The 12,806-nt window shown below is 36.7% G+C and overlaps 1 protein-coding gene across 2 annotated transcripts; it reads right to left on the minus strand.

Annotated features, from left to right (window-relative positions):
* Positions 1-6,532: 6,532 nt before the first annotated feature.
* Positions 6,533-11,936, minus strand: LOC118819183 (putative claudin-24). Of its 2 annotated transcripts, none has more exons than XM_036586868.1 (2): positions 11,238-11,936; positions 6,533-7,328 (listed from the first exon to the last, which is right to left on the minus strand). In XM_036586868.1, exon 2 carries the CDS (start codon positions 7,289-7,291, stop codon positions 6,623-6,625), a length of 669 nt encoding a protein of 222 aa, XP_036442761.1. In that variant the 5' UTR covers positions 7,292-7,328; positions 11,238-11,936; the 3' UTR covers positions 6,533-6,622. The 2 variants fall into 2 exon arrangements, with proteins under 2 accessions (XP_036442761.1, XP_036442762.1); XM_036586869.1 differs by having other exon boundaries at positions 11,349-11,507.
* Positions 11,937-12,806: the final 870 nt, after the last annotated feature.

Genomic DNA, 12,806 nt, shown 5'->3' on the forward strand with positions numbered 1-12,806 from the left:
TTTTTAATATATTTGCAATAAACTTATTTAGCCTTTAAAGCATTTCAGAAACTTTGAAATCTATGAAAGGTTCAATGTTGAAATTTTGTAATAACCCTGATTACTCAGTTGAATCAGCCATACTCCAGGGGTGGACAAAGTACTTTGACTATATGTGAATAAAAGAAGAAATACACACACACACACACACACACACATATATATATATATATATATATATATATATATATATTTATATATACACACACACACATATATATATATATATATATATATATATATACACACACACACACACACACACATATATATATATATATATATATATATATATATATATATATAAATAGAGATACTACTTTTATACATTCACAAAAAAGTACTTTTATACTTTTACTCACCCAGAACTATTGATAGAGTACTTGTACTCTTCCTCAAGCTATATTTTACCAAGAATGTTTCTACTTTGAGTACAAAAGTATTGTACTTTGTCCACCCCCACCCTAAACAGAACCTGACGTTGCTCTGGCCTGTCCATACACTTAATTTGCACAAAGGAAGTGGGCAGGAAATGGCCAGCCACTGAAAACTGTGCCCCTCTGATGGTGAAGAAACCTTTGTATGTATAAAGATTAGCATACAAAGATAAATGACTCCATTGTAGAGGTCCAACAAAGCCAGCTTTCTCCCGGCAGCATGGACACACGCTGTTGAAGCCCAACACTTCAAAGGCCCGACTGAGGCCAGAGGAGCTCTGAGGATCCAAACAAGCAGAACCCTCTGCTGAGAACATTTAAGAAAGGAACATCCAAATCACAAGTACATGACCTGGGCTGGCTTGTGTAACAGTGTCAAAGAATCAGGCTCTTGTTGGCATTTTGAACATTCTTCACTCGCAGTATCATCATTAGGGGGCTCATTAAATGTAGCTTAGTTCAGTAAAACAGACAGAAAGGATCAGGGAGGATTATGCTCAACTGCGCTTCAGGCAACAGGCCTGTTTTGTCGAATTGCTGTTAAAGTAAAACGTTTCTTGCAACAGCATGTTGAGTGTTAGAAGGGGATTCTGCCATTAATCACAATTCACATCCGAAAGTCTGAGTAAGAGTCAGGGGTGAACCGTGACTGTCAGTGATAGTGTCACTTCACGATATTACTAATTTCTGCTAGCGCCCCTATGAGGTTTCTAATAGTATGCTAGCACTGAGCTAATGTTGGTGAACATTATTGGCCTAGATTAGTTACAGACATTTGAATCTTGTAAAAGACATTCAGTGGGTTTAATTTGAAGCATGCAACAGACATATATGTATATTTTACCCTGTGTGTTGAAGTTTTACCAGGACTATATAGTTGCTGCCACTATTTTCTGCATTTAGCAATGGACTGAAACCTGGTTAGACTACAGCTGCAAGTGGGATTTGGGACTTTCCAAGTACAAACCCAAATAAGGGTTGGGATGGTACATTAAAATTAAAACTACAAAACAGTGATTTGCAAATTATTTTAGACCTGGATTTCATTGAAAACGATACAAAAGTTTATCATTTGATGTTTTACCTCATGCATTTTATTGTTTTATCAAAATAAACACTTAATTCCATTTTGATTCTTGCAAGATATTTCAAAAAAGTTGAAACAGTAAAAGATTTAACACTTTGCTATGTTGCCATTCTTTTTCACACTTAACGACATTATTGGACTGAAGATACCAAGCATTTCAGGTGTGATTCTTCCTGCAAACAAGTTTGAAGGTGTGCAACAGTAAAGGCACGCATTTTGTTTTAAAATGCACCACACAATTTTTATTGAGGAGAGGCATGCCAGTCCAGCACCTGCACCCTCTTCCTCCATAGCCATGCATTTGTAATGTGTGCAGAATGTGGTTTTGCACTGTCTTGTTGAAATATGCATGGGCAACCCTGGAAAAGATGTTGTCTTGAAAGCAGCATATGTTGCTCCAAAATCTCTGTGTACTTATTGCCACTAATGGTGCCATTGCAGAAGTGTGGGTCACTTTTGCCAAGGGCACTGACAAAAACCCATACCATGACAGACCCTGGTTTGGATGTCTGGATTGTCTTGATGGTCCTTTTTACCCCAAAAAGACCTGAAATACTGATTCATCTGATCACAATGCACATGGTGTGACTGTCCATCCCAGATGCCTCTGAGCTCAGAGAAGTCGTTTCTGAACACAGTCACCATAAGCCTTCCTTTGGGCACAGTAGCAAGTTTTAACAGGCATTTTGTGGATGTAACTACATATTGTGGTGCTTGACAGAGGTTTGCTGGAGTAATCCTGAGCACCATGTGGTTAAATTGCTTATAGACAAATGACAGTTTTTGATGCAGCACCGTCTGAGGGATCAGAGAGCACAGTTATTCAGCTTAGGCTTGAGTCTTTGACCCTTTATGCACTGAAAACTCTTCTAGATTCCTTGAATCTTTTAGCTGTGCTAGGCACAGTAGAAGGTAAAATATCCAAATCCCTTCCTATCTTGCTTTGAGGAACATTGTTTTTAAACATTTTGATCATTTTTCATGCATTTCTTGGCAAACTGGCAATCCTTAGCCCATCTTTACTCCAAAATTACAAACTGAGAAAACACAGGACCTGAGGAACATAGGGATGACCCCTCACAAAAAGCAAAGAGATACTTGGATAATTGCAAGCTTAAGTGATTCTGTACATGATTTTTAATCATATGGTGTACTTTCATGCCATTGTCAGTGCTATATTCATGGTGAATAGCCATAGTCTGCAGTCACCTTTAAAACAAATGAATTACTAACGAGACAACTCTTTAATTGCAGTGTAAAAGCACTTTAAGACCTTATTTATACGTCTACAGCAGCCAAATGAGCGCTAGATCACTGTAAGCATCCATTTTTAGCAGTTGAAATTGTGTGAAAGCTTTGAGGTGGGAAGCAGGAAGCTCTAAGTGCCCAAGTCCCAGTCACAAATGCAGCACATGGCTTGTATGCAAAATCAGTGGCATATCTAGGACTTCCAGAAGGCCTAGTGTGACATTTTTCTCACTAATTGATCCCACACATTGAAGATTAAGACATGTTTGGTTAATTTCAATGTCACTTCCTGACTATGTTGGTGGTTACATGTATGGCATTCAGTTCAGCTCCTAAAGGCCTAACCAATGGGAGAGCTTGCTTTGCTGCAGCTACCTGAATATCATGGGAAAAAACATCCTGAATGGGTTTCCATTGGGCATTTCAACATCTTAACCATTGTGTTTTCCCCCAGTTCCCAGACATCATTAGTAAAAGGCTCGTAAAAAATATACTTTCCTTTTCAAATCTTTATTTCATCAGTTCAATCCATCATAACAGATATCACCAACAAATAGCATCTGAATCGGAGCTTTTGCAGTACAAAAACTGAATCACTGACTATGAAACTACTTACTAAACAAATCTATAAAGCATATAGTCATAATATATTGCTATATAATCTCCCACAGTACAACTTACACCTATAGCTTTTACATCTGCATTCAGGAAAGATATGCATAGATTTGTATGTATAGAGATATTTTTGAATGTAAATATATTGCACATGAACAAAAACAATCAACAAAAGACAAAACAATCTACTGGTCTATGTGGTATCATGTGATATGTATATTGGTACTTATGCTACATTATTCTTTGTCTTTTAGCGTATTTGCATTCCTTCTCTTAAGCCTTACATTTTTAGCAATAAAACAGAACAAATTTGTGCTGAAAGTAGTAAAACAGTGTGCAAGCTCCAAAAGACCACTGCACCTGAAAGTCTTTGGATCATAAGTATCATATTGTCCTTTTTCTCTTTGCTGACATTACAGTTACAGTACTACCGGAAGTAAAACTTTCTTGGAAAGTTTATTCATCACCTTTAATGAATAACTGCATATGCTTTAAATCTGAATTAAAAACATAGTAAAACATAAGTGGATAAAATATAAACTGGTCCCATATGGCAGAATATTGAAAGCCCTTATTGACAAAATAGCAAAGTTACTCACAGATCAGCAGAAATTACAACACTGTGTGGCCGCGCACCATGATTTAAAGGGAATTCCATCGATTTTTCAACATTTCTGCATAACTTAATGATTAAGCTGTAAACAAAGTCATTCAGAGTATTTTGATGTGAAATGCTTCGTTCCAGAGAAAATTCCCAAGTTAGAACTGCTCACAGTAGTGGTGATAGGAACCAGACATCTGAAGAGTTTAATGCCTTTAAAAAGCTCCCTCACAGAAAGTTATTACACATAATGTGTATGAATACATGGCCTGATGCCTGAGACTTTGTTCTGAGATGAGCTTATGGCCTGAAATGGACAGTCTGAATTTAACTAAAACCTAGAATGTTGCCTGTTCAAAAGTTATAGAACATTTAATATGTACATTTTTTCCAATAATATTTTTTTTAGCAAATAATAGAAATTCTGCACTAAAATTTGCAGAGAAATGCCGTGTTTGTTCAATTAAATAAGTTTGTTGAAGTGTGTTCTCTGTAAAGAGTGTGTTACCTTTGCAAAAAAGTGTACATTTTAGGCCAGAAGCTTCTGAACTACTAGTATCTCAGAACTATGATTAAGCAGTCTCTGGCATCAGCCAGCATATTCATAAACATTTCTTTGATTTTTACAGGTGTTATGAGGTGTATGTAGGGTGTTGTAAGACAAAAAAGTTAAAAACTTAAGGAAAAAACTTATTTTATTTATTTTTTATGATTTACCGTTATTTTACCTTCACCAACATTACATATATTTTTGTTTCTGTCACCAGCACTGTAAAGAAATCAGTGACTATTTCACGTCAGTCCACTTTGAATGACTTTGTTTGCATCACAACAGTTGAATTATGTAGAAAATTTAAAATAATGGTGGAACTGTCCCTTAACTGCCCAAAAGGCAGAGGAAACACTGAGCGATTATTAAAGAACATATATCTGTTCATGCTATTTATATTACTAACACTTTATATTGGAGGATTTTTCACTCCAGGCCTGGAGGTCTGATGTCCAGCACAGGTTGGCAACTGACAGATAAAGCAGGTGTGTTTGAGCAGAGACATCACCAGACTGAACTGGACAGCAGCCTTCCAGGACCAGAGCTGATGAACCCTGTTCTACTGCTTCATGACTGATTTGTAATTGGATCCTGGATTCCAGGGCTGTCACGATTAATCAGTTCAATTCGGTGAAAAAAGATTCTCTGACTGGTAAAAACAGAGCCTGATGGACTCTTCATACACATTTTTTGCCACATAGGATTTCTGTTTTTTCAGTAAAATATTCTGCTATGCATATTTATTAGCTACGTTTACATCCAACGGATTTTTAACAAAAGCACTTTAATGCTCCAAAAAGTTTCTGAATGTAGGCTACGGAAATGGAAACTGTCAGTTGTACTTTATGAATGTCAATAAAATTCTGTTTCCATTTAACCTGAAACGTCGCAAAAGTCTACACTGGAAACTTTTTTCCGCAAACATTAAAATAGTAAAACTGAAATGTTCATAAAAATAAAATAAGTATTTAGGCATATATTTAATGTCATGTGACCGAAGTCAACAAAAAAACAATTGAACTCATAAAGGACAATACTCAAAACAAGGCTGCAATAATGCTTAACTTTGCTTAATGGCAGTAAAAAGAAAAGTTTTTTTTTTCTACTTTTTTTTGTTGCATATATATATATATATATACACACACACATATATATATATATATATATATATATATAGTAACATAAATAAAGTTTTTTTTATATGTATATTTATAGTAACATACATAATTGGGCATTAATGTTATGCGCATGTGCATATGTAAACAAAAAATAATAACAGAAAATAACAAAGTTCTTGCCATTGTTTACACTAATATGATAGAGAAACAGGATCTATTGCGTAACGGTTCTGACAGAAAAAAATAAAATGTATATATAAATATATGTGGGAAAGTTGGGGAAGTCAAAGGTACACATACATGAAATTAGAAAGGAAACATGTTAAACTCTTTTTAATCGTTAAACCAAATGATGCACAGGAAATGACATCATTATAAGAAGCCGTTTTCTCGCTAAAAGTAGTTTGCAGTTTAATGGAAGCACACTCGCTATTAGACAGCATACGTTGCAGATTTTTAATGCAATTTCATTTTATTGCATGTAATTTGGACCGAAAGTTGATGGAAACGTAGCTATTCTTCTGTTTTTCTGTATTTATGTATTTAGGTCTTTTTTAAATGTCAAAATCATCAAAATAATTGGTAGATTAATCAATTACAGGTAACCAATAGTGACAGCCCTCATCCATTCTGGAATTAAAGCTTTGCATTGCAAATTTTATTATTTCTGTGATCAAAGCATCTCAAATCCTTTATTGTCACATTCTGTCAAATCCTCACATTTTATACATTTTATCCAGATGCAACAGTTCAGTTCTTCTCACTAAAATACAGCCCCTGCAGTGCAGCGGTCAAAATAAAGTGAATATTTAATTATCCTTTGTCCACTCATTCTACTTACTTATTTTACCCATCCTGCTTCCAGAACATCCGCTTTCAGAACGTATCCCGAATTCCTGAATTCTGCAGAATCATTAAACTTTTTTCTCACACATATTCTGATCTCCTTCTCAGAGACAGTTCAGGGTCGGTATGTCCTCCTTGTAGTGGAATGGTCGTTGGCAGTGGACACGGCTCCCCTTGCAGGCAAAGACAGGAGGTGACAAGCAGTGAGCCAGCTGCTAGATGCAGGAAAGAAGCCCCCCAGCCCCAGAACAGGGCGTCCCCGAACTCCCAGCGTGGGACCACGTCAGGGACGGTCTCGTCGAAGAACTTCAGAATGGTCAGGTGGGCTACATAGGACACGGGGACCAGGCCAAGAATTCCTGCAGCCAAGCACAGTGTCCCGCCCAGCATCTTGAGGGTGCGCTTGGCTTTGAGGGTCTCCATGCCCCTGCAGCTGTTCACCACATAGATCCCAGGGATGGCCAATGTGAAGCCCATCAGGCTGGTGGCCAGGGTGGCCAGCATGAGGATCCTGGCCAGGCGGATGTCCGGCGGCAGACCCAGGAGGCTGTCATATGGTCGGCACTCCAGCACCCCCAGCTCCTGAACCACGCATGTCTCCCACAGACCCAGCTGATAACTCTCAGTCGGCAGGAGGTCCGTGTTTAGTGTGAGCCAGCAGGACATCAGAGTGGTGGTCAATGAACACAGCCAGGCGGTCAGGGAGAAAAATATGCCGAGCAGCTCCAGGACGCACACACCCGGGTCCATTAGAGCGCTCCAGCTGTGCCAGTATCGTAAATCTAATCTGTGAACGAAAAAAAGGACAATTAGATACGTATGATTCAAAGACTGACCACGTGCAGTGACCATTTTGGAGCTTGCATGTCTTTTTTGTTGTTTTCCTACTTGCAATGCAGAAATTTGTTGTGTTCTAATGATAAAAAGATCTGAACGTGTAAAAAGGAAAGGACGTTTGCTTAGAAATGTTCTTTAAGGAATAATGTAGCATCACAAGTTCCACATTATTAGCCAGAAATGTTTCTGTTCATCTATTTTGCATTCAAATATATTCATACATATACAAATCTGTGCGCATCTTTCCTGAATACTGTTATAAAAACCTATAAGTGTAATTACACCAACAACACTGGGGAACCCTCAGGGACTTCTAGGGCTTCAGAGAAGGCCTAATGATTTCTATGAAATAAAAAATAAACATCTGTAGTTTTAGCTGATTTTTATTTAACATGATCATGTTTGTTTTATTTAAACTCTGCAAGTGTTGCAGTAATAGTGATAGAGCTCTTCCACTGGTTAGGACTTCAGGAGCTGAACTGAAGGTCTAATGTGTCAGATTAACCACTAACATAATTAGGAACTGACAGCTGAACCAACCAATCATGTTTTGATTGACAATGGGTAGGACCGATATTGTAAGAAAAAGGTCAAAGGCATCTGGCTATGCTAGATATGTCACTGACTGCTAGTATAATGATGGCCTGACCAATGCATTTTAGTCAGACATTAGAAATAGAAAACAATTGCAACTCTATGCTACTTCACTAATGAAGTAACTGTAAAACTCCTGTTAAAAAGAGCCTTTTTGTCCTTTCAACAAAAATCACAACAAAAAACAACATTTTATGTCCATTTTAACATCTTATCTGTAAATACGAGTCAGTATGTGCTAATGTGTTAGTATAGACTAAAAAAATATAATATAAATGAAAAAGCAGGCTATAGCCGCTTTTCTCGCATCTCTGGCAGGAGATGTTTCACAAAAGTATACTAATTTCTTGTAAAATGTCTCTCAACAGTAGATTTTTTATGAGGCTGAAGTCAGCTTCTCATTCGCCAGCTTCTTTTTATCATTTTCCTGCTCCACCTTAAATGTATGTAGCTGCGGGGCAGTAAAAGAGCCACATGTTGCCGACCCCTGATCTATTACCTTAAATAAACCACGGAATGTCCTTTACAAGTTTCAAATGTCCATGTTTAATCTAGAGTGGTTCAAAAAAAAATTCATGTGAACCGTCATTAGCTCAGCGCTAACATACAACTAGAATCGCATGGGGTGCTAGTAGAAATTAGCATTGTTGTAGAGGAATTTAGACATTTATGGCCTAAACTGAGGGCCTTGCTCTTAATGCCATGGTTCACCACTGGCTGACAAAGTACCGACATACAGTGCTCAAGAGTAGTTGTGTGAGACCTCTATCATTATTTGTTCTTTAGATTTATTTAATTTGTTAATATATTATGGAAATTGTGCTTTGTTATATTCAAATGTACATAACTATAATATTTCTCTCAAACTGTAATGGGGATTACTCAACTTAGTACTTCCTAGAAAAAGTATCTCATTGCTTATTCTTTTATTTCATAATGTGAAAATAGAAGATTCAATAGTGATTTTAGTACTTTGTTCAGGAAGAAATAACCAGACATTCCTAATGTGAGGGATGAATGGCCAAAGCTAGTTAACACCTGATAATAGCCAGCAGAAACAGTTTAAAACAGCTGCTGAAAAAAACATTAACAAACTCTAAAGCTTACAGAGCTGCTTCTGAAGGATAATCAAGTCTGGCAAGTTCAGCTTTATTCGGTTTAATATTAGCGTGATTAGATGATCTGACAGATTTCTCGCAGAGTTTACGGCGCTGACCGCGCTCGCACTGCTTTGCTCACGATTACAATCAGAGTCATGCAGTCAGCTAACACCGGCAGCACATGCAGTGCAAATTATGCACAATAATAGGCATGTGTAATCAACGTGGGGCAAATACATGTTTAAAACACATTCCCAAAATTAATTTGGTTCTTGGAGATGTACAGTCATTTGCAAAAGTTTGAAATATATATTTTTTTCAAACTACATGCTTTGCTGAATGAAATGTGGTCTGTATAAAGGTTATGGCACATTTTATATTTGACGTTTTATTTTTTCCTTACATATTAAACGCAGTGTTAAAGTGTGCAGTACATTTTCAGACAAATTCCATATTTAAGCTGAGGATGTGTTAACTTATTTTACTTATTTTCTCAACAAAACATGTAAGTTGACCGGGGTGTTCAAACTTTTGACACACATAACATAATGAAATCAGATGGTGTAATTTGGCTACAAGAATTTATACCTTAATGTGTTACACTACTTTGTTACAGGACAAAAGCTGACATTGCTGAAATGCGCTGTTATATACTGCGTATATCCTTTGATTCCAACTGCTCTTAAAAGCTTTCATCCAACTCTCCATCTTACTTCAAGACAAATGTTGGGACTTTAGCTCAAAAGCACACATGGTATGTTTAACGCTGCTCTGAGAAAGCCACTATGCAGCACACCTCACCCTAAATATCATTACCATTCTGAAAGATATTGTGGTAACACTTTATTTTGAGTGGGCATGTTTTAGATGAAATAAACACTCAACAGACTCTCAGGAACATATCAAAAACATATGAGGGTTTGGATTAGTACCTCAACAAGATATTTACCTCAGTGCATTCAGATGCTTCACTACTGCTACTTCACTGATGTTGTTGATGTGTTACTGATCACCTGTTAAGAGTTTATTAATCATCTGCAAACGACCACTCCAAATTAAGAGTTATTGATATTGCTGTAGAAAATTGCAATGAGATGAATTAATCATTCTGAAAATTGCTGATTTGGTTAAAAAATGTCTGTAAGAAAGATGACAGGTACTTCAAAGATTCCAAAATAAATTCAAATTAAAAAAAGGAATTGAACTAGTGAAAAGAGACAGGACATTTGGTCACTTTTTGGCCATCCAAAAAAGAAAATCCAACAAGTCAGGTTGAGGGTCAGTTGTGCAAACTCATGCACTAGAAGGCAAGAATTTAAGCAGTCATCCAAAAGGAGGGATGTGTAACAAAATAACCTTAAATGAAGATTAAAATAGTAAATGTGTTTCGTGTTTGTCCCACTAATGTCTGATGTATCGGCATCATTTTGAGTTTTAGTTAGTAAACCTCGTTGTTATTGCTTTTCTGATGGATATGAATGAGTAAATTGCTTATAAATATATAGCTTAGAAAATAATTGATGAACAAGACATGAACTGTATTCATTTGTGAAGTCCACTTCAAATGGAATTCCGATAGAATTTAGTTAGAATTTTAGTAATATGATTTCAGAATGCATATATATAGAAGCTATGAAATTACATTTAAAAAGTTTGTCACTACTATATGTATCAACTACTAGCACCAATATGCACATTTCAATGGAAAAGTTTGGTCAAACGAATGTTTTGTTGATTTTCTAAGTGAAAATAAGTTAACAGATCCTCTATAGAGACACACCTCTACACATTTTAATGCACAATAACTTATTTGCTGAATTTGACAGGTTAGGAAAGAAAAAAGTGACATTACGTAATATACAACATAACTTAAAATGAGGCCTGTGCAAAAAGTTATGGCACATTTTATACTTTTACATCTCCACAATATTTTTTTCTCTCCAAAAAAATACATCATTCGGCTGGGGGCACCCAAAGTTTTGCATTAAGTATATATACCACCTGTTATATATATCCCAAGTGCTAATGTATATATCAACATATCAACTCATGGAAGAATGAAAGTAAATATAGTTACCAATGTGCTTTAAAGAATAATAATATAGCATCTCACAACTCATATAAGCACCAACCTAAATATGAGCCATTATCACAGTATAAATTACCTGTTATGTGTATCCTTGTCCTCTGTGTCCTGTCCCCGATACTCATCTCCTACTCCTACTATCTCCAAACAGCTGTTTAAAAGACAGACGCCGCTGATACAGCCTACTTACTTCTCTGCTTACTTCAGCATTAACGGTGGGCCTCCTACTGCGGTGAGTCTTCTCTGACGGAGTGCACTCAGCAGCTCCAGTGCGAAAGGCTGCAGCCGTCTGACATGTTCTCCTCCTCTCTGCTGAAGCCGGGACGGTGCTGCACTGATCAGCTCCGGCAGTCAGACGGGGGGAAAAGCGCAGAGGGGCGGCAAACAACAGCATCATTCACACATTTGCCCTTGCTTTCAGGGAAGTGCTTCCACAGTCTGTGAGTGAACTCCTGCAGGCTGAGGAACAGCTTCCTCCACCAGGCTGTCAGATTTCCTCAGTTTCCACAAATGTATATAAGTATGATATTTTAATATTTAATATAATATTTTAATATGGCCCATGTCCTACATGTTTTCTGTGTCTTGCTTTTTTCTAAGGTCTGCTCATCACCTTTTGTGATTTTAAACACCAAAAACACATTATTCATTTTGACATTACCATTTTCCAACCTCTTTTTATCCCTTAGAATCAATCAGGCTGTTTTTGTTACTGTGTCCCTAGAACTTTAGAAATGCTGTTGCTGTCCAAAGAAAAAAATGGCAATTTTACAGTAGAAGGCAAAAATGTTCTTTATTTTAATGTAAGTTGATGTAAATAAGTTTTATTCCAAGCTAATTCTGAGCATTTTCGTTTGTCCGTTCATCATGAAATTTAAAACACAATGACAGCTGCTGACCTCAAATGATGTAGAAGGCAGTATGTAAATTAGCCCTGTTCTGTTTGGCCGGTATTGAGCTTTATTCAAAAAGTGGTCCAGGCTGAAACACTGCTTATAACTTCAGTGTGAATGGGTCAGTTAAACCCTTGTAGGCTGAATAGGTGGATATCTGTAAAGGCATTGATTTTTGTGACATCACAAAAACTATAAATTCAGAATGGACCGTTTTTGCAGCATAATTTCCATTTATCAACTGCATGGACTGGGAGGTGAATATGAGGTTTCGCTTGATATAAGCCCTTTAAAAAATCTAGCCAAGTTGTGAAGACATGCCAGAGAAGGGATTTTTAAGAAAAATCTTATTGTTTTATTGTTTAATAAAGAAAATCCTATGCACTGTTATTATAAAACATTTTTTTCAGGTCATTTTGTAGTACATCTATCCTAAACCCAGCTATGAGCAAAATGTTATGAAATATTTCTGTAAAATCTTACAGAATATAGGAATGAACATGTAACAGTTAATGAAAGCAGGTACTCTAGAAGCTGAGATTTTTTGGTTCTGAATATAAAGAAAAGCTGATTTGTTTTAGTAATGAACCACTGCATTACTCAGTGACATCTCAGACAACATGGATTATTGTGTGATTTGTCATTAGTACAAAAAAATACAAATTTGGTAATTCTACTTATTCAGGAAACAAGGTTTTCAGTGAGATATGACCCAACATGATTGTGCGAAGTGTGAGTGGAGCTAAACCATCATT

Source organism: Colossoma macropomum, unplaced genomic scaffold (genome assembly GCF_904425465.1).
Source record: "Colossoma macropomum unplaced genomic scaffold, Colossoma_macropomum, whole genome shotgun sequence".
Taxonomy (NCBI): Eukaryota; Metazoa; Chordata; class Actinopteri; order Characiformes; family Serrasalmidae; genus Colossoma; species Colossoma macropomum.